A 20,641-nucleotide genomic window follows, 5' to 3' on the forward strand; every position below is an offset into this window, starting at 1 on the left:
AAGGTGAAATAAATAATTTTATTATTCGTCACCGTCATATCGATAAACACAGAGCTGTTGCATTACTGCAGAATTTGGCCAAAAACATTTAACGGCACCGCTGCATCGGTCTGGACCAACCATGCATAAAATCTCCCATGTAAAATAAAAATATATATATTAAAAAATTATACATACCACTGATATACAGATCTGATATAAACAGGCGTATTGGTCACAAACCAATTAGAATTATAAACATGGCTTCTTTTACAAGACATACACAAACAGACTTTAGAAAAACAAAAAGGTACATTTGACTTTTTACATTTGTACAAGATTTTCCTCATCAGAGTCCCCCCCCACCCCCCCATGCTGAGCAGGCTGGCTCCAGGCAATTTGGGAGGCCCCGATTGAGTAAAGACAGTAGTTCAAACACACGCAATCACAACCTTGAGAACCAAATACTGCAAGTGAAATGTTAATCAACTATGGTGAACCAGCCCAAATGACATTCAATCATTGCAGCAAACACACACACGTAAAAAAAAACACAAAACATGCAAAACAATAACAATGTGTGTATACATATTCCTACATATATTTGCATATATATGTAGATATATATATTCATATATATATAGTCATATAATATGCATATATATATTATATATGTAGATGTATATACACATATAGATCGATACATATATAATATACATACACATTAGATCTCTCTCTCTCTCTAAATACATATATACATATACACACAAAGTATCAAAACCTTAGTGAGTTAAATATGCATCCTGGGTACATTCCTGGTTTAGCAGGACTGAATGTGGAAGGTTGTGCGTTTGTGTGTTGTAGTGCCATGTAGCATGTCGCAATACCGTGCATGTTAAGTGCTTTCAGAGGAATGGAGGGAAATGATTTTTAGTGGCTTTTCGTACCATCAAGTGGCTGCTGTTGAATAAAACAAAAAAAAAAATCTGGTGGTTTAACAGCAATCTTGACCTCCAAGAAGTCGAACTATGGTGACAAGACAATCGGAGGTGCTTTCTGGAATGTGTGAGTGCCAAAGCCGGCGCATCGAGCGTCAAAATTGCAACGCAATTCCTGGTTGGGCGTGATCAATACATAAATGTATGGAAGATTTGCATCTGTGGGGAATTGGAAGAGGTTTTGAAACAGTCGTGGCTCTGGAGTGATTTCCTGTTTGCTAGCAGGAAGAAACATAAAAGGCATCGGGAGTGTTACTGATGGAGTAGGGCGATGTGTCAAAAATGCAAAGTCTTCTTAAGGATGGCCTCCATCATTTTCAAAGTGACAGCGCCAGATATGGATGTGCTTGCAGCAACGTTGAACAGGACTTGCTTTCATCCAGGAGCAAACAGAAGAATGACGACTCATCCAGGCAATGTTGAGAAACGCAAAAAGGCACAAAAGCGAGATGGCGACTAGCAAAGAGGGCGAGATGAAGGCAGATGATTGGACGTTGTGGTCCGTCCGCCTGGTTTTTTTGTTTCGTTTTAGCAGCAGCAGGGCCTGGTCATCGAAGGCAGGAGACTACATTCTGGGGTCGAGTTCGCAACGTAGACGCCATCCCGCAGCACAACGTTAGCATTAAAAAAAACGGAGATGTTTCCCAAGAGTTTGGATCGTCACAAGAGAGGGACTTGACTCATCTCCTCTTGAGAAATTAAGGTGCGAAAACAGAAGACGCCTTTCTGCCATTAAGAGCTATATAAATACATTTGATTTGATTCTGCAATTTTATACAAAGCGCCCGACCTTCTTCCCGGTCCGAGCGAGGAAGCAGGCGGGGCGGGACCTTAATGTACGAAGATGTGCCTCAGCAGCTCATCGGCGCACGGACGCTGCTTGGTCTCTACAAAGATACGTTTGAGGAATTCTCTGCAGTGGTCCGACACGTGGGCGGGTAAAACGGGATTGGTGGGCTGAGTGGCGATCTTAAAGATGGCCGCCATGGCCTCAAACTCCGCCCAGGGGGGTCGCTGAGTCAGCATCTCAACAACCGTGCAGCCGACACTCCTGAGAGAAGAACGACACGGAGTAGCCGTAAGCACTATTGGATCAAAAAAAGCCTGAACGAGTGTTTTTTTTTTTTTATGGAAGACGCGGTCCTACCAGATGTCAGCCTTCCTGCCGTAGCCCTCGCCGCTGATGACTTCCGGGCTCATCCAGTACGGCGTGCCGGTCACCGACTTGATTCCCGTTCCTGATAGGCAAATGGTCTGCAGCCTTCGACTGGCCCCAAAGTCACCCAGCTTCACGTTTCCGACTGAATCTCGGAGGATGTTGGCCCCTGAAGATGACGACAGCTTTTAAACTTCCTTCCGTCTCTCAATTAATTAGCAAAAGCCAGTCCGATTTCTATTCAAGCTGGAAATGTCTACCTTTGATATCCCTGTGGACAATCATGTTGCTGTGCAGGTAGGAAACCCCCTCGAGGATCTGCCTGGTGTAGCGTCGTGTCACGTTCTCCGTCAGTGCGCCGTACGACTTGACTTGGTCCTTTATGGAGCCCTGCGGACACAACGGGGGGCGTCATCGGCATGGCGTCCACAGCGGAGCGTGGCGTTGGGAGAAACTAAAGCACTCACTCCGGGCATGTACTCCATGAAGATGGAGAGCGTCCGCTCCAGGGAGTCTCGCAGACAACCGTAGTACTGCACAATGCGCTCGTGGCAAAGGTTTTTCAACAGCTGGATTTCGCACTCCAACGCGCTCACCTCCTGCTCCAGACCAGACGAGAACAATAAAAGCATTCCTGCTCTGGAGAGAAGAGCAAAAAAAAATAGTGGAACCACAGTTCTGACCTTGCTGGTCTCTGGACTCTCCGGATCAAACTGGACCTGTTTGACGGCCAGCTCCCGTCCGGTGTCGGCGTCGTAGCAAAGAAAGACCCGTCCGAAGGCGCCCTGGCCGAGGAGCTTCCCCAGTCGCCAGTTGGTGGGCGCGCGCGGAGCTGAACGCAAAGGCGCTACAATGACTCGTTGGCCGCTTCTTTCGTGACAAACTTTTTCAACGAGTCGTATTGCTGCCACGTGAATGTTTTGGGATGCAAGAACTCACAGCGACTAGGCGGGCTAATGTCCATGACCGACAAACCGGGGGTGCCGGCGGACTGGTTGGCCTCAATGTCGCTTCCCCTTCGCGGCCGCCTGGCGGGCCCGGCGCCGTCTTCCAGGTCGGGGGTGAACACGCTGCTGCCGCTGCTGGTGCTCGGAGACTGCTCGGTGGGGCTGATGCTGACCGGCGAGCGCAGACCTTGCGCCTGAGTTCGCCGAGCGCGAGGGAAGGTCTTCCTCCCTGATGATCAGAAGGAGGACGTGTGTCATCGTGCGCTGACGCGTTGGAGGAAACCGGAAGGGAACGAATGCCAACCGTCGCTGTAATCTTGCAGGCCGAAGGGAACGCCGTATCGCCGCGGGTACGTGCCGCCTTTTCCCGACTTGTCAAAGACGGGGATGTCGTACTCTGGAGAGGAAGGGACGCATCGTTACAACAAAGCATTTCAACCACTTTGTTGCAAAATGTCTGGAGGGGAGATGGCTTTTTTTTTTAAAAGCACCCGAGTCCCGATGGCCGGCTGACTTTACATGATTTCCGAGCGCGATTGCATCAGGACAGCCCGAGTAGAAGTCGAGAGATAAGACTATGAGCAGCTAGCAAACGCTCGATATGATTCGCAAAGTGTCTTCCTTTGGTTCTTGTAAGCAGCACGCAACACTCAGCGGCCACTTCCTTACGAGAACATCCTGTTTGAAGCCGCGACTCTTGATCAATCTCGGTCTCGTGATGTCAAAATGTGAAGAGCGTGAGAAAGAGGAATGAGTGTTTAAACACTAGATCCAATTGACTGAAAAAAATAAACCACAATTCTTCAAAAGCATCAAAGTGACCATAATCAATTCAGTTTGCTCTGTTTTTAGCATTTGAAGATTCATATCTGCTCCTTATGTAAACTAGTTAGCAATTAAAAAAACTAGTCACACAATTAAGTATCGTCTCGTGGGCCAGTCTTGTCATGTCATCACTTGGGTTTGTTGAAATTTCTCACCTGGAAAATCTTGATGGTTGTCGGGGTAACTCTGTGCTCTGGGCATCCTCGACTTTGGGTATTCGCTGTTCAAGAGACAAGCGTGCCAGTCAAGAACGGGTTCCCATCGGCACTCGTTGTTGAAAAGAGAGTGCCTCTACCTGTCTAACGGGCTGTCCAAAGAAGGACAACTTCCAGACGCAGAGTTCTCCGGACTGCTCATGCTAAGTGGGTCCAGCATCTAAAGAGGAGAAGGAAAAACAAAAAAACCTTCATACTCGCTGTGTGTGGAGCAGCACACATTTTGGAGTGAGGAGATGTACCTGGTCCATGCTTTCCGGAATGAACTCTCCCTCGCTGTTGATGCTCGTGAAGGAGCCGTTCCTTGCCACTTGCTGGAGTGCGTCGGGAATGTATCCGGGTGGAGGAGAGCTGCGGTCCGTCGAATGAGACCCTGAAAAAAACAAAATCAAACTATGGTGCCAAAGGAGATGGGAGAGTAGCGAAGAACTGAATGATGTTTCACCTGACGATGCCAGCATGCTCTTCTTGTCTGCGACTCTGAATCCTGTGTTGTCCAACTCCTCGCAGGAAGGTAGAAGGCCCATGTTGCAGGAAGAGTTCTGGAAAAGCCAGGAATAAAAACAATAAGTGAACAAGAAGAGTGGCAACGTCCACAACGGAGCTGACCCAAGTGACCTGCGAGGAGCTCAGCACCACCAAGAGGATCTTCAGACTCTTCATGTGAACGCTTCGATCAAGCAGCTCCACCGCCTTGTCCAGGTCGTCCTGAATGCTGAGTGGAATCACCAGCTGCGGGAGTCAAGGAGCCAAATGAGCGACGAGAGCCGCCGCAGACCGACTCACTCGATTGTTCTTCTTACCTCGTTGTTGCTATAGTGAAGGTCCATGGCCTGGCCGAAAGCCACCTTGGCTTTTTCCCTCAGGTCGTCCAACTTGACAGGGCGAGAGAATTGCAAAATCCTACACAGACCAAGAGGAGAGGTCAAGGTGAAGGTCTGCCTAGTCCAAGAGGAACACAAAGCCAGCTCGAGCTTCACCTCTTCTCTCCTTTGAACTCGAACTTCACCCTCACGTCGTTCTGTTCCAAAAATCGAGAAGGAGAGAAATGAAAAGCTGCTTTTTATGCATTTCAAGCAAAGTTCTAGGGCAGTGTGACCCAGACTTTCGGGACGTATTTTACATGGCAGAAATAAAGATGCAGTAAACGTGGTGAAGAAATAAATCATCTAATTAAATTCCCTGTTGCCGGCCAACAAATCTCTCGGGGTCCGCTGCTCTAGGAAATAGCAGTAAATAAATCCAAAACCCAAAACAGTGAGCACATGGCTGGTTTCTTACCAGATTCTTAGGCGAGGAGGCTTTGGGCTTGCATAGGTCCGACAGGAACCCGGCAGGACGGCTGGAGCGGTGAAGTTCTGCCAGGTCCTGCATGATTGACTGCAGCGCCTCCTGCTCATCTGCTCACATAGTGTAAAAGAACACCACAAAAACATGATAATAAATCAAAGCATAACAGTGACACTGCATAAACTGTATATAATAAAATAATAAAAGTCATACCCATCGTAACGGCACAACGTTTGACCCCAAGAGACCATCAAAGGGATTTCTTCCTCCTGGAAAATAAGTTGAAAATAAACAAAATAAACACATGCTGGAGTATTTATTGCTTTTTGGAGCTGAAAGGCACAAGTGGTGACTCCCAAAAAGTGTTCTGTGACTTATCATCAGGTTTGTATCATGATATGATCCAATTTTACCTACCTTATCCTATGATTATTATTTGTTTTTATCTTTGAGTCATTCTTCCCCTGCCTCAAGAAGATCCACAGCTGCCCTTCCCTATCTACGTTTAGATTCGGTCACAAGTGCAACCTTTGCAATCTTTTTGGGTGATTTTAATTCAAGGTTTTATTATTCTTTTAAAGTAAAAATTGAATGCATGAGCCAGCCGGATCTATGTTAACGTGATCTACAGCACAGTAGCGATTACCAACCAGCAGGAGATGTCATAACTAGGAAAATATATCCGATTTCCCTTAATTTACCTTAAATTATTATTCATTTACAAATTGAGTGTCGTTGACCAGCCATTTACATCAGCGACGTAAAGCAACAATAAATGACAGTACAAAACTGACCCGCACTGTTGATGACATTTTGGCATGGTGCTATGCCACGATACTTTATTAATATTAAAAAAATACGACTTTTCCCAATAAAGCTTTTGAAACTGTACAGCACACGACTTGGGACAAGTTACAAACATTGCTTGTAGCCGTGATTATGGCCTGCTCGGCTGAAAATTAGCTTCAACGCTATCGCCTAGCGCGGCTCGATGAGCCCCGGCAAGCGAACACTTTACGTCAATTGTGCAAGTAAATTAATTCCAAAACAAATCGGTTTGACTTCAACGGCCGTGGCATGCCACCACATACGACGGCAAACTTGGAACTGTCAAGAAGGCTTAAACGCAGCAGCTACTTCGGCTAGCTGTCAGGCCAATCAAGTTGTCAAGCTCCGCTAATGCTCAAGCTTGCACCAATCGTGAAGCTATTCGACGCGTATCGCGTGAAGAAACGCGGTTGAATTAACGCTCCGACATTGTGCTCGTATTTTAGATACCTTACCTGGATGGAGCAGAATTTACCCCCTCATCCACAGGGCCGGAGCCTCGCGCCCCGAGCCCCGCGGAGAAGCCGCCGCGAGCCGAAGTTTGGCACCGAGCAGACAAGTTCGCTCGAAAGCTGCTTGGGAAACGACGACAAGGCCCTCGGGATGTCACTTTAGCCCCGTTTAATCCAACGCATTGAGACACTTCTCTGTATAATTTGTTTAATAAAAAAACAAAACAGCGAAGTTTCTAAATAGCTGCGATTTTAGGCTACTTTCCGCCGTGTTGGTTGACTACGCTAGCTTTTGCTTGCTGCTGTGGCCTTACAGCATCAATCGCTTGATTGTTGATCATGAGTGTCGGAAGTCGCTATACTTAACTGACAAAATAAATGTTTGACGCAATATCATGTCGTGGTATAACTTTTATTTTTTCAGCCGAACACAAGAAATCCATGTTTCGTAATGAAGCATACTTGATATGTCATAACCTTCGACCTTTATGGAGGAAAGTACCAAAACACAACCAAAGCTTGAGAATTATAAAAATAAGTCAGTTCATACACTAAATGCAACTTACAAATTTGGAAAAGTTTGTTAGTTTAAATAATGACAAAAAATTCTCCCCCACATTATAACAAAATTAATATACATTGCGCTAAATTCCAGCTCAATTTACTTTCGGTGTTTTAAAATGACCTGCATCTTCACAAACATAACAATGAACACACGTCTGAACTATTCCAAGTACTTGTACTTGTACGAGCATGAAGTTCTTATTTTGAAAGTGTATCGTTGATGTGTTTCTTCCGCTGCTTGACTCTCAAATTACGTTTTATTTTGAAAGTGTAAAGTCCGCATTCATATTTTTCCGTTTCCTGTGACTCACATTGACAACAACTCGCTTGAGATAAGCTAGTGTGCTAGCTGTGCTTATGTGACGGCCAAGCAGCGTTTCCTAGCCAGCGATAATTTTATTATTGCTTTTCTTTCATCGCTCACAGAGGAAAAAATGTCAGATACGGTGAGTTTAAACGATTAGATCACAGTTGTTGCTTTGCCCCCGGACACGTGCTCGCAACGCAAAACTAGACACCGCAATGTTTAGTGGCTTCTTTTGCTATGCTAACTGTTAGCTCTAGTCAGAGGCCCCAAACTCCTTCAAACAACTATCCCACTTAAGTCTCGGACTCAAGCTTCCCAACAACCGATATTGCAACTTTTAATTGCAACGTTGTATTGAAACAGTGGCGTTTTTAACTATTCCCTGATCATTCCGAGCCGATCCTTTGTGTTAGTTTTTTACGATTGCGACGTTTAACAGTGCTGCTATTTTGTAGGAGACAAAACCAACGAGTCAAGACTGTGGGGACAAGAAGGATGGAGAGTACATCAAATTGAAAGTGATCGGTCAGGTAGGAGCTCCTTGAAATTTGTCCAATTTTGGGGTACTATTTTTTTGGGGAGGTGGGGGCTTCTACGGCAGGAAGGACAATAATGTTTTACCTTCTGGTTGATTTATTTGTTGACACGGTCATTCTTGGGTCCACAGGACAGCAGTGAAATCCATTTTAAAGTGAAGATGACAACACATCTGAAAAAGCTGAAGGACTCTTACAGCCAGAGACAGGTTTGAATGCACACACTGTTTGAAGTATAGTTGAATATAAAACAATTTGCATACCAAAATTCATACTTAACGTTTGTGTGTGTTTTGCAGGGCGTCCCAGCAAGTACACTCAGGTTTCTGTTTGAAGGACAGCGAATCGCAGATAATCAAACTCCAAAAGAGGTAGCATACTTCGATTGTAATTGACTTTTTTGTTTGGTTCACATTTGAGGCGTCTTACTAAAATGCATAATCTTCTCCTGACAGTTGGGCATGGAAGATGAGGACGTCATTGAGGTATATCAAGAACAGACAGGCGGACTTTGGAATCATTAAACCTCTATTTGTATTTTTTTTATTTTGTATTTAGTTTTTTTTTTTTTTATGAATGCATTTTCGCTTCACTTTCAAACCATCTGGATCAATACTATCTGGGCTTCCATGCATCGGGACAGAAGGGTGTGGATGATGATCGGGGCGGTGTCTTTGTGGTTTTATGACTTGACTTGACTTGACTTATGTCCCTCAAGGATGCATCATGTCGCAATCACAGCAACAGCACCAGGATGTAAACATTGCAGCATGTCATCAAGTGACATACAATTTTTTATGTACTTTCATTTTGAGCATTGCATTTCCCTTGTACAGAATTTTAAAGTCCCACTGTTTGTTTTTGAGAAAAGCGATGCATTAGTTTGTCTGCATTTCTCACAGTTTCTGGTTAAATGAATTTAGGGGTTTTCGTATTGATATAATTGCAATACTGTTGGGCTTTTTTTTTTTTTATATAAAAATATGTGCTTGTACATGTGTTGGTTTTGGTGTTTGATAAAGCCATGATTATCTCTAGTGTGGTCTCCTGCTCATATTGGAAGATGTCATTGTGTAAATGAATGGCTTGCTGCTTCCTACTTTCGGAAATTCACCTTTGCGTACTCAGGGGTTCACGTCGCATTCAACCTCTTCTCCAACTGCAACGTCCAAGATGATCCAGTGGAAAGTCAGTCCCTCAGATGTGTTGAAGACACTCAGTTGTTCTCCAGAGAAGCCTTGATACAGTTGGTTTGACATTCTGATGAGCTTTTTTTTTTTTTTCCCCCCCAAATAAAATATTTATGAAAGGACAAAGCTTTTGTCTTAACTGTTAAGCTGTGGAGGTGGGTATGGATACTTCTGGGGATCCTCTGCAGCTCTTGTTGCCATCTTGATGTCATCCCCGTTGGTGAATCCTTGGGCTTGGTCCAAAAACACATGGGCTAGGTAGGCCAGGTCGAGAACATTGCTTGAGCATGTTCTTGGGCGGGAACTGTCAGATGCTCGAGCAGCCGCGAGTTGTCCCACCAAAATTCATTTGCACCTAAGGAAGCAAACACTCGTGGACTTGCTAGTTGATCATCTGGATGACCTGGTACATGATGTTTCCTCAAATGAAAAAATGCCATCAGGAGAACTCTCGCTTTCTTTGTTCTTGAAGATGTCAGTCTCTTCAATAAAGGTTGGAACAAAGTTTCAGAACTTTGGTCTCCATGACTTATCACCAATGATTACTGTCACATGATTGCTCAACGTCCTCATGGCTTGACAACCTGAAGCAGAGAAAGAAGAAGTACACAAAATCATGTGGAAATAATTTCAACGGCTGCCAAGAGCTGAGGTCACAGTTTAATACTTCAGGGTGATGTTAATGAAGGGGGGGTTACTCACAGGTCGTAGTTCAAGTCCAAAATATCGCCTGTGACACCAGTCCGGTAACTTCTCACTTCTCAGCCACACGTGCTGGTCAGACAGGAGAACGCCTATTTCAAACAAAGTTCAGTACTCCAAGTAAGTAAACGGGTCAATTCGCAAAGGACCAGACCGAAGACTTGCAATTGGAGACTTTTCAATTTATCACGACAAAGTTTTTACTGAGTAGAAAACAACCTCAAGTTGCTCACCTCAAGTGATTTACAAAAGCAAGCAATCAAACTTTTTGTGTGCTCAAATTACGAACAATACACAACAAATGGCGGCAATGTCCACAGTCTGAACGCAGCCGGCCATTTTGTGTCTTAGAGGTAAACATGAATTCACAAAATGTCCACGCATCCAATTTCTGTTGTCTTCTGTTTCTGCCATTTTGAGTAACAAAAAAAGTCAATAATCCCCTTCAAGTGACAGAATTCCAAAAGTGCTTTCAGGTCCGTAATCACAGTTAGAAGATTGTAACCCATCCAGATGTTTTTTTTTTTAAAACTGCAAGCGCTGCTCCAACGGCAGACTGTCCAACAAGCACTTGAGCTGTTCCTCGCCCAGCTTGATTTTGTCCTCCAGTTTACGCTGTTCCACGATGAGAGCAGACTTCATCTTGACAAAATGGCGATAGTCATCCAGGCGCTCGGGGTCCAAATGGGCCTCCATGACGGAGGACACCACACGCTCCCGGCGTTCCAAGTTCTCCTTCAGTTCCTTGGCGTCCTCGTATTGCCGCAGTAGCAGTTTGCGTTTCTCGGTCAGGGTGCGCTGAGAAGAGGAGATGGGAGCCGTTAGTCATGTGATCTATGATTATCTTCTGAAGGAACCTACCTTCTCCTCCTGTGGAGCTCCATCTTCCAGACTGTTGAGAGCGTTCTCCACACGAGCCAGCCGACCCGAAAGCGAGAGCAACAGGCTCACCACTTTGTCCAGGTCACCCACAAACATCCGAAACTTGTCCAGCTGGTTGGGCAAGCAAAAGCGTTGCACGGCGCTCTCCACCTCGCTGCCCAGAGCCTCGTTGTCCTCCACGTCCTCCTGGAGACTTTGTCGTGCCTCCCGTAGCACGTCCAGCTTCTTGGCCAGGCTTGAGATCAGCTCCTGCTGCAGGGATTCCATAAAGTTTTTTTTTGTCTTCTTAATTTGAAATATCATGGCTCAATGAAAAGTGGGTCACCTTTTTACTTGCGAGGTCCACTTCCAGCTCATCTTCAGAGTCCTGCTCCAGTTCCTTCATATCTTTCATCTTGATGAGGAGCTCAGCCTTTGGAGCTGAAGTGTCGTAGTAGGAGGAACTGGGAAGCAGCGAAGCCGCTGCAGAGACATCTTCTGTGTCCTTCCTAACAGCATGGACACAAACACAAGATCAAAGTTAAGATCAGTTTGACTGAAGTCAGAGAAGATACATGGTTGGGCTGAAGACAAACCTGCTTGAGGTGGGCAACCTGGAGCCGCTTGACGGTTTTCTGCGTAGCTGGGCCCCCTCCAGGATCTGCTTCTCTTGGGGAAATAGACCCTCCATCAGGTCCATTGTGGTCTTCCTTCCAGTCTGATCTAAGATCTCCATCAGGGATTTGTCTTTGTCCATGATATCTCTCACCAGCTGCTCTGTCTTGGTATCTTCTTCAGCCATGAGGTTGCACTCAGGAATCCCGGCCTTGAGTCGGAGCTGTCCGGGGTCCTTAATGGAGTTCTGAATTGAGGAGTGGCGTGTCTCGTTGGCATCGACTGAAATAATGTCTGAGCGAGGCTCGGAGACGGCAGACGTGTTGTTGATGTCCATCACCGCTTTCGAGGACTTGGAGTCATTTTGAGATCTGAAATCACACAAGATTTGAATGAATCAATGATTTGGTCATTGTTGCTATCACAAGAAGAGCAAAGCGTTGCGTAACCAGAAGTCAAGGAGATGATGCAGACTTTGAGATAAGCCGCTTACCCGAGACATGGATCCTCCTGCACGGACACGTCCATCAGACTCAAAGGAAGGCACAAATCAGAAGACAACACCGACTGCTCCTTCTTGCTCTCTGGATCTCGTCTGCCTTCTTCTGATTGAGGAGAGCCGGGAGGGTTGCTACTCCAACTCGACGGGGGCTGGAGTGTGGCAGCAAGGAAATCCTGGGAGAAGTCTGCAGATGGAGAAGATCTGGATCTTTCATGGAAGCACGCTACCTTTTCCTCAGCTTTGGTCTCCAAGATGTTCTCAGCAGAGTAAAACCTGCCTTGGATCTTGGTCTCCCACGTTCTCTTCTGTTTGTTCCACGTGGCTTGGTACTCTGCAAAGGTTCCCAGCTTCTGTTGCTCCTGAAGGAGCGACACACCTGGGGAGCTTTCCACAGATGGAGGAGTCTCCTGAGCTTCAGCAGATATCCTCCTACTCTCTTTGCTTTCAACTGCTCTCACGGGAACTTGCTTCACATCCGTATCGGACGTTGTAGCCCGTTTCCAAAAGGCTGGCTCGGCCTCTGAGAATTTCATTTGAACCGAAGCTCCATCTTGACGCGCTCTGTCCACTCCTACTCGATCTATCTTGTCAGGTTCTGAGAAGGAAAGCACCTGTTTGGCTAAGGGGAAACGCTTGCGTCCTCGAACGCGTCCGTGAGAGTTTTTGGTTCCGAGGGGTTCCAGATCACGTCTCTGAAAAGAGGTAGCCTGGAGGACCCGAGCTTGTGCTTCTTTCAGGTTATCTTTGTAGGCGTTTGAGGAGGACACGCAACAAGTTACGGAAGGTTCCGCGTATTTCCACTCGGCGGGATCTTCGTGGTGGATCAGCGTTGCGGCACTGCAGCTTTTTTGGAGCTGGGCTCGCTTCTGTTGCACTTGATTCCGTAACGTGGTGGCGTAACGGTCACCGCGCCGACTGTTTTTGTCGCCGAGCGTGGAGTCGGAGAGGTTCTTGGAGGACACGATACTCCTTGGCCTGACTTGCGGTTGACTTCGAGTCTCCTGTGCCAGTGAATGAAGCAAGGGTGTTTCTGAGGGGGATATTCGGTGGTCTTTTTGTGGTACCCAGGGTTTGTGGAGACTACTTTGGTGAGCTGGGAAAATTCTTTTCATGACATGTGCTTCATTTCTCTTCATGGCATCCTGTGGACCAAGACAGTGAGAACGATCAGAGATCTGAGGGTCAAAGAGGGGAACATATGTCAGAAGACCATTGCGCCCCATCTCCAGCTTTGCAGAGTATTTGTAATCTTCTCGACTTGCGGCTGAGGAGCACCACATCAATTTATGGCTGGAGGCTTTGGTGGGCAGATCCTGTAAACTGCGATAATAATTTCCGACACTCTGAGTCTTGGTGGGAGGAGCGAAGCACGACTTGGGATGAAAGAACCTCTCGTCGATGTACTGTTTGTGGTGAGAAGGTCCGTTTGATTGTCTGATATCAGTGGTGGACAATGAGAAATGCTTGTTTGGGTGGACTTGGTTGTGTTCAAGAACTTTGTCTGACAGTGATGTGACGCTACATCTGGACTTGCCTTCAGCCAACCTTTCAAGTGTCCTGTACGGCAGCATGCTTGTGGCAACACGACCTCCATCACGAGAAGGTGGAGGAGAAGATTCAGACTTCTTTTCCGGTACTTGCCACACTGAACTGATGCTGGGCCTAAATCGACTTGACATCCAAGAGGAGTTCCGCTCATCGAACTGAAGGTCTGAAGTCTGAAGGTAGTCGGGGCACTCCACTGGCAGGTGACCTTCATCCCCAAGAGCCTTGAAAAATATGTTTTCCGCACTGGTTCCTTTACTGCCGAGTGAGTCTAGAACCAGAGGGTTGGATCCAATGGAGAAGCAGCCGAATGTGACTTTTCGGCCTTCTGAAGCAGCCAGAGGTTTGCTGATGCCGGTGTATTTTGTCGGAGAACTACGATCTGGTGTGAAAGGGTGAGCAGGACGCTCCAGTTTCTCCATAACACGCACTGAGCCGAGCTGGCTGGTTAGTAGCTGCTGGTTATTCTGGCCTGGTTGACTGGACCACTCTTTGAGCCTGGTGTGGAGAGTCACATGAAGATTTAGGGTTAGGCCACCATGATGGATGGATGGATGGATGGATGGATGGATGGATGGATGGATGGATGGATGGATGGATGGATGGATGGATGGATGGGTGGGTTTGGATGGATGGATGGATGGATGGATGGATGGATGGATGGATGGATGGATGGATGGATGGATGGATGGATGGATGGATGGATGGATGGATGGATGGACGCACCATGATTGGTCCAATGACTTTCAGTGGTTGAGCTTTGAAAGAAGCATCCAAAGTTGTCAAGCTCACCTTGGTTCTTTCTGCTGCCACACTGGCACTGTGCCGCTTTGGTTGCCGAGGCTCTCCAACTCCGTCCCGTTCAGTTTGGAGACGTGCCAGGACTGAGGCCGTGAGCTCAGATCATTCTTCCTGTTGAGCGGAAAGCAACCGAGTTTTTCAAATGCTATCATCATTGTCGCAAATTGAAAAGGCAGCTACCGAGCTTCGACCGTGTCTCTTTTTGCTATCTTGGTCGACTTGCAGAACAGAGGAACTTCTAATTAGGTCTGACCTACCCTTTGAGGTGATTCTTCCTGGTTTGCATGTTGGGGAAAAAACATGACTCTGAGCATTCGTGTGAAAGTAGGGAAAATATTGATTCACTTGACAAACTAAGTATAAAAACTAGTGAAGCAGAAGAACCAACTTGTCCAGCCCTAAGCGCTACGTGACCAGAGGGCGCTTGCTACATGTACCTCATGGAGCTTCGCAAGATCTTGGTGAGAAAGCACCTTGCCACGAGAACCTCACTTTCTGACGGCATGGTGTGTGCTGACACAACATCAACCATTTTAGCCCTGATAATGGCGAGCAAAGGGGAGGAAAAAAAAAAAAAGCAAAGACACATTTGAAGCAAAGCTAGCAAACACACAAACACCACGAAACCTTCAACTAAATGACCCTCAACTGAAGGGACAAAAATGAGGCTGGCAGACCTGCAACTTGTGTTACCTTTGTAGTTCTGCGCTCCAAATGTAAGCGGCTACAAAAAGGTTTCACGCTGCCAGGCTCTGATGGAAGCACATTCTTTCCACGGAGGAATGTTGGGAGGTATTTTCCTTTCCTGCCATGCTTTGGAGCTTTGTGGCTCCGAGCAGTCCAAGTGCTCAGGCTATAATGTGGGAATGACACATAAAAAAAGTGTACATTATAATCTGTGCATGAGAGAAACTAATCTGATGGGGTAAAGGTCACGTTATTGTCAATATAAACACAGCAAGAGTTTTTTTTTTTAGGCTGGCTTTTTACTTCCAAAACTAATACAACTTCAAAATGGAGCATTTGCCAGTTGATTTGAAGTGGTTCTGGCAGTACCAACTCAAACACAGATTTGGACATATCTGACATATCAAATTGTGGATAAGAGAAAAACAAAAACTCACCTAAATGCTCACGTCGTTTCCAACCATGTGACTTTTCCCTGCAGTTAAAGAAGTTGGACTTTTCGGTGCCATTAAACAGAACCAACAAGTGCAACACACTTTATGCTACTAGGAGATCTCCGAGGGATTATAAAGGGGGGGATTTGAAAGAAGGGGAGGAGTTCTTCACCAGCACAGTGTCCTTGCTGTAATCTAGGATTTTAGAAAGGAGCGCACACTCAATCAAAGGTGCGAAAGTTGGTTCCTCTTGGTTCCCCAGGGACGCAATCCAGAATATATTTATTTGACCGTGCAGGGTTTGGTTTTTTTTACCTGTGTCCTCCAGGCAGCATTTTACCTGTGGAGAAAGAAAACAATTTTATTCTGCATTGCATCATCGGCTGCCTCCCAAGTCACCTGAGCCTCTCTCGGACTCAACAGCCTGCTGACAGCAGGGCCCAAACATGCAAACGGCCCCGAACACACAAAGCAAAGTGCCGCAGTCATCACCATTGAGCTTAGTGCCTGTTCGAACAATAACCTGACAATCTTGCTCCTAAAACACTGACAACAAATCACCAATCACTCACTCGTCCTAAAGTTTCACAAGTTATCTCGCTGTTATTATCTCCAACTCACACACGAGTACCTGATTTAATCGTTCTTCTCTCAAAAGTGCATGATTTGATCAGAGCAGATGAACGAAATGGAGTGGAAACAGGAAGTGGAGAAGTTCGAAGCGGCCATTCTGTGCCAACACAAAGCGATGGTTCGCTCACCTTGGCAACATGGGCTGGGTTGGGTCGTACCATCCTCATGTAGCGACGGGGGGGTGAGGGGGGGATGCTTGGACACGCGCACACCCGAGGGAAACTCACAAAACTCGTTTTACAGATTCCAAATTTTCATGTCGGCTTCCTCATCCGCATCATCAACTGCGTTTGTTTGTCTGTCCCGGCGAGCAGATCTCGCACTTCACCTCCGAGGGTCTCCACCCCCAACCCGAAAACGCTGGAGCCCAACAAGTGGCTTTGCAACTCATAATTGGATTCAAACGTCACTACGCTAAGCACTCGGGAAGATGTCTGGCTACAAGTGAAAGTGAAACACAGAAGATATTTTTCAGGAGGTTCCATCCCGTCGTGCAGGAGCAACCTGAGAGATCTGATTAAAAATGGAGTCGTGTCCTGTAACCCGAAGATGTCTGCGCTATGTTCTCATGGACCAAGAGGTGCCAGTTTCTGCAGGAAATTCTTCAAATGTGGTGGAAAGCAACAGTTGCATGGATTCTTAAAATTCTGCCCCATAAAAATAAAAATACACACCAAGAGTCCCACTAATTTAACAAACACTGCTAAATTTAAATTCATTTTTGGTACACAAAACAAATTCCACATATAAAATTTGCATTTGTCATTGCTGCAGGAAATCATTTGACATTGACTGAGATATCAACTGAAACCTCATAAAAAAAGTCATGAATTTCAATGTCTTTAATGAAAAGTAATTAAATTAGCCGCAACAAACAGAAAACAAATGCCGCATTGCTACTTTGACCTATGCATAACCGTGACAATCTGGGTGAAGAGCAAATCAGAACATCATCATAATTTGTGCTAAGTGTGACCAAACAAACTTGTGTGCATGCATATTGTGTAAAACCACACAGAGACAAATATATTACGACAACAGGTGAACAAACATCACAAATCACATCATGTGAACATTGATAAATATAAAAAAGTGACAGATTTTAGCAGCATTGTTGGCATATGTTGCCAAATTGGGTCAAACCATTAATAATCACACTTCTAAATCTAGAAAGATCTTAAATATTCTAAAAGGTTCTTTAGTGCACAGAAGCAGCAGTGACAACTCTCCATTGGCAAAAAAAATAAAAATAAAACAATTAAAAGGAACACAAGTGCTGTAATTTCCACGTCACGTGGAAAATAACCGCACCGCATTTCTACTGCTGTGCCCTGGTTGGACCATCTTGCAGCTATTGGCTGGCCAAGGTGGGCTTAGCCCCGACATACAGTAGGAGGAGCATTTACTCCGCATCGGGATCCTGCTGGTGCCGTCGGCGCCGCCGGGTGAACGTGAAGCAAAGTCTCTGATCGTCGGGCTGACGTCGGTGCTGGCCTTGGGTGGTTGCCGTGACGGTGAAGATGTTCTCCCCGTGCTCTGGACTCTGGCGTGCCGCAAGGTTGGCGAGGTCGCTGGAGTAGAGACATAATAATATTGTACACGTGTGTATAAAATTGAGAAGAAATCTGAGAGGTGCCGATCACTCACGGGAGGACAAGCAGCTTGGAGAACCAAAGTTCTGGTTAGTAGCAAGTAAAGAAGCGTTGGGGACACTTTGAGCTCGAGCAAGGTTGGGCAAGCTGCTCTGGGTCTTATCTGAAAGACACAAAAAGAGAACATCTTATCCAATTCTGTGCTTCTTTGTCATTCAAGTCAAGTTTGAAGAAGAGAATGTTTCGATTTTTCCTCACCTGGACCTGTTCTGAAAGGCTGCCGCAATCGGCCTGCGGAGAGGCGAGGTGGGGCGGAGGGACATACGGACAGGAAGCTGCTGCTTTGCAAGTTTCGGTCGCTGGAGAAGGTGCGGGCGCATGGCGGCAGCGGGTAGAGGTGACCTTTGCCGCCAGCTTCGTCTTCCGGGTCGGGGCGAGCGCTGAGGGGGAGGGTGACACTCCGGCTGCGTCGGGTGGCCAGGGCGGATGAAGTGCTGGCGCAAGCCTGCCTGAGTTCTGGGCGAGCGAGTTATGAGGAATAGCACGCCAAACACAACCAGAGGCGGGACTGTCACATCAAGATAAAAGTCTGACTCGAGTAAAGTCATGTGACAAGAGTCCCCACCTCTGACACTCGCTCACACACACACAATCAATCAATCAATCACCTGGAAGGGTTAATGAAGCTAAAGTAGCGATGAGCTCTGAGGTCTGCAAGTTAGTGGGGGCATGACGGTAATTAGACAGAAAGAAAGAAATGCAATTGTTGCTTTTGGGTTTGGACTTACTCTCCTCTTGCAGCCGTGCCACCACTTGCACATCAGTCAGATCCTTCAGTTTGTAGCCACGAGGGACCAAGTCATCCTCGTCCGGCCCAGGAGGGATGACGGCATGGTCCGCTTGTAGCCGAGGGCTGCTGCGGCGCCGCGGGCTGCTGTTGCTGCCTGGCAACCCAGAAAAAGTACATTTGTCTTAATTTTTTTTGGGGGGGGGGGAAATAAAAAATGAAAATTAAAGCTCTTCTCGCTCATTGAGACCAAAGCAGGCTTACCACGCGTCAGATGGGGGATGAAGGTGGGAGTCCTTGCCCTCCCACTGGGGCTCTGAGAGTGAGCTAAAGGAAGAGGAAAACAAAAATAATTGTTTTATTTTTTTTTTTTTAAATTCCCCCCAAGCATAATTTTGGTTGGTTTGCGGGTTACCATGTGGGTTACCGTGAGTTTCAGGCGACCTTGGGCTGCTGATGGGGGACACGACCGCAACTTTGCCGAGAGGCGGAGGAGTGGAGGGTAATTGACGGCAGCACGAAGCTGAAGATGTTGAAAGGAAAGGCTAGCTTCAGAGTGAGGACAACAAATCAGTTGTGTTTAACTTTTGAATTTCTTAACAATCCATTTTTCAATATTTATCAAATTGAGAATTGCAAGCATTTCTTGGGAGGTTCTTGTAAAACGTTGAAGAAACAGTTGAATGGACTATTGACGTGACAAAGGCGTCTTTGAAAAGCGTAGCGTTAGCTCATCCGCGCCGCCTGTCACCAGCATCCTGAATAAACGCTTTTGTCTCAAAACAAAGCTGACAGGAAAGGAAGGATCCCAACTGCTCAATAGATTGAATAAATTGATAAGCACACCTTGCCATCTCTTACCTGACTCCAGTTGGAGACGCATGAAACGCCTCGCTACCTTCCATTCGGGAGCCTCCAGAACATGGCGGCACCATTGTAAGGGGGTTACAGGATCTTGGGAGTTTTTTTTGGTTTGTGGTGGCACATACAACCTGTCAAAGACACACCACACACAAAGACTGTCAAATTTATTTGCATATGAAAAATCTTGGCTAACCCATACAAGAATGTAAAAAAATGAATTCACTGGTTGTGCTTTTGTCAATTTTAATGCTTGTCAATGTTTTGCAAAGCTCATGCTAAAAAGTAGCAACATTGTCTCATGTACGTGTTCTTTTTTAAGTCACTGCTGTACATATTTACAATATTTGTCATCTAAGAGCAATAATTAATAGTTAAATGTAAATAAGAAATGCCAAATCGACATAATGTTAAATTTGTAGTAAACAAATAATTTCCAAAGCAATTCAATTACATAATTTCAGTAGGTAAACCTGACAAACATGTTCAAACAAAGATTTAAAACTGCAGTGATTTAATGCCAAAATAATTTTCCTGCATGGACAGCTTGGTGTTATGTCAGCTTTTCAACAGGGCAAACTAAGTCATGAAAAGCACGTGTAATTTTTTTTTTAATATACAACAACAAGCAAGACACTCACCACGTCTCATGATCAGAAAATCCAGTCGCGTCCAAGTCCAAAAGTTCCACCTCGTCCAGAACTAACGGTTCGTAATGCGTCTTCAAATACTGGATACGGTCTTCAGGCGCTCTCGGTGAGCCCAGCTGACACGGAAGCGGCGTGCAAGCTCGACCCCGGGGTCCGGTTGCAAGCTTCTGCTTGTTGAGGAGCTCCAGCCTGAGGACGATCTTATGCACCCTCCTCAAATGCAGCTCGCCGTTCGCAAGGTTCTTCTTGAGGTCCACGTTAACCAAGTTCACTGCAGCCTCCATTGGATCTCTAGCTCGAGTCAACCGTGACAGGGTCAATCTGGTGGCTCTTTCCGTTAATTGAAAAAAAAAAGTTACTCCGCCCACTCCACAAAAGCCGCCTCTTTGAGACAGTGCCACGGTCATAAATAAATAAATGAATAAATAATTCTTACTTTATAAATGTGTGACTTGTATTTCTACGCCAATTACTACAGCATAACTTCACAATTTATTTGTAGCTGGTGGAAATTAAAATCACACGGGCTTTTCGTTCATTTGTCGCCATCTAGTGGTTGCGCCGATTACAGCATAATTTCACAATTTGTAGCTGGTAGGAATTAAAAGCACATGGGTTTTTCGTTCATTTGTCGCCATCTAGTGGTTACTGCACATCATTGCGAACATCTTAAGCCTCCAAACG

General features: G+C 46.0%; 4 protein-coding genes across 9 annotated transcripts; 1 reads left to right on the plus strand and 3 right to left on the minus strand.

The window, feature by feature from the left end:
* Positions 1-4: 4 nt before the first annotated feature.
* On the minus strand, positions 5-7,024 carry map3k2 (mitogen-activated protein kinase kinase kinase 2). 2 transcript variants are annotated; one of them, XM_088369761.1, is made up of 17 exons: positions 6,694-7,024; positions 5,624-5,679; positions 5,402-5,520; positions 5,101-5,141; positions 4,924-5,023; positions 4,739-4,852; positions 4,566-4,662; positions 4,363-4,493; positions 4,201-4,280; positions 4,061-4,125; positions 3,385-3,477; positions 3,073-3,309; positions 2,817-2,965; positions 2,601-2,732; positions 2,394-2,523; positions 2,125-2,302; positions 5-2,028 (listed from the first exon to the last, which is right to left on the minus strand). In XM_088369761.1, exons 2-17 carry the CDS (start codon positions 5,625-5,627, stop codon positions 1,809-1,811), a joined length of 1,890 nt encoding a protein of 629 aa, XP_088225887.1. In that variant the 5' UTR covers positions 5,628-5,679; positions 6,694-7,024; the 3' UTR covers positions 5-1,808. The 2 variants fall into 2 exon arrangements, with proteins under 2 accessions (XP_088225887.1, XP_088225885.1); XM_088369759.1 differs by having other exon boundaries at positions 4,363-4,662.
* A 519-nt stretch (positions 7,025-7,543) lies between these two features.
* sumo1 (small ubiquitin like modifier 1) lies at positions 7,544-9,134 on the plus strand. The gene is made up of 5 exons (XM_088369787.1): positions 7,544-7,700; positions 8,017-8,091; positions 8,229-8,306; positions 8,397-8,468; positions 8,553-9,134. Exons 1-5 carry the CDS (start codon positions 7,689-7,691, stop codon positions 8,619-8,621), a joined length of 306 nt encoding a protein of 101 aa, XP_088225913.1. The 5' UTR covers positions 7,544-7,688; the 3' UTR covers positions 8,622-9,134.
* Positions 9,135-10,160: 1,026 nt separating this feature from the next.
* On the minus strand, positions 10,161-16,193 carry LOC148401515 (protein Shroom2-like). 4 transcript variants are annotated; one of them, XM_088369749.1, is made up of 11 exons: positions 16,066-16,193; positions 15,438-15,774; positions 15,007-15,166; positions 14,751-14,852; positions 14,571-14,588; positions 14,305-14,424; positions 11,959-14,010; positions 11,447-11,836; positions 11,197-11,359; positions 10,851-11,120; positions 10,161-10,787 (listed from the first exon to the last, which is right to left on the minus strand). In XM_088369749.1, the coding sequence occupies exons 4-11, from the start codon at positions 14,843-14,845 to the stop codon at positions 10,515-10,517; spliced, it is 3,381 nt and encodes a 1,126-aa protein (XP_088225875.1). In that variant the 5' UTR covers positions 14,846-14,852; positions 15,007-15,166; positions 15,438-15,774; positions 16,066-16,193; the 3' UTR covers positions 10,161-10,514. The 4 variants fall into 4 exon arrangements, with proteins under 4 accessions (XP_088225875.1, XP_088225874.1, XP_088225876.1 ...); XM_088369748.1 differs by having other exon boundaries at positions 10,851-11,123; XM_088369750.1 differs by lacking the exon at positions 14,571-14,588 and having other exon boundaries at positions 10,851-11,123.
* Positions 16,194-16,894: 701 nt separating this feature from the next.
* Positions 16,895-20,639, minus strand: LOC148401516 (SLAIN motif-containing protein 1-like). 2 transcript variants are annotated; one of them, XM_088369763.1, is made up of 8 exons: positions 19,949-20,639; positions 19,308-19,438; positions 18,874-18,969; positions 18,711-18,773; positions 18,448-18,603; positions 17,918-18,175; positions 17,715-17,822; positions 16,895-17,638 (listed from the first exon to the last, which is right to left on the minus strand). In XM_088369763.1, exons 1-8 carry the CDS (start codon positions 20,362-20,364, stop codon positions 17,358-17,360), a joined length of 1,509 nt encoding a protein of 502 aa, XP_088225889.1. In that variant the 5' UTR covers positions 20,365-20,639; the 3' UTR covers positions 16,895-17,357. The 2 variants fall into 2 exon arrangements, with proteins under 2 accessions (XP_088225889.1, XP_088225888.1); XM_088369762.1 differs by having other exon boundaries at positions 18,862-18,969; positions 19,949-20,429.
* Between the last annotated feature and the right edge of the window lie 2 nt (positions 20,640-20,641).

Source organism: Syngnathus floridae, chromosome 2 (assembly GCF_059516105.1).
Source record: "Syngnathus floridae isolate MCC-2025c chromosome 2, RoL_Sflo_1.0, whole genome shotgun sequence".
NCBI lineage: Eukaryota > Metazoa > Chordata > Actinopteri > Syngnathiformes > Syngnathidae > Syngnathus > Syngnathus floridae.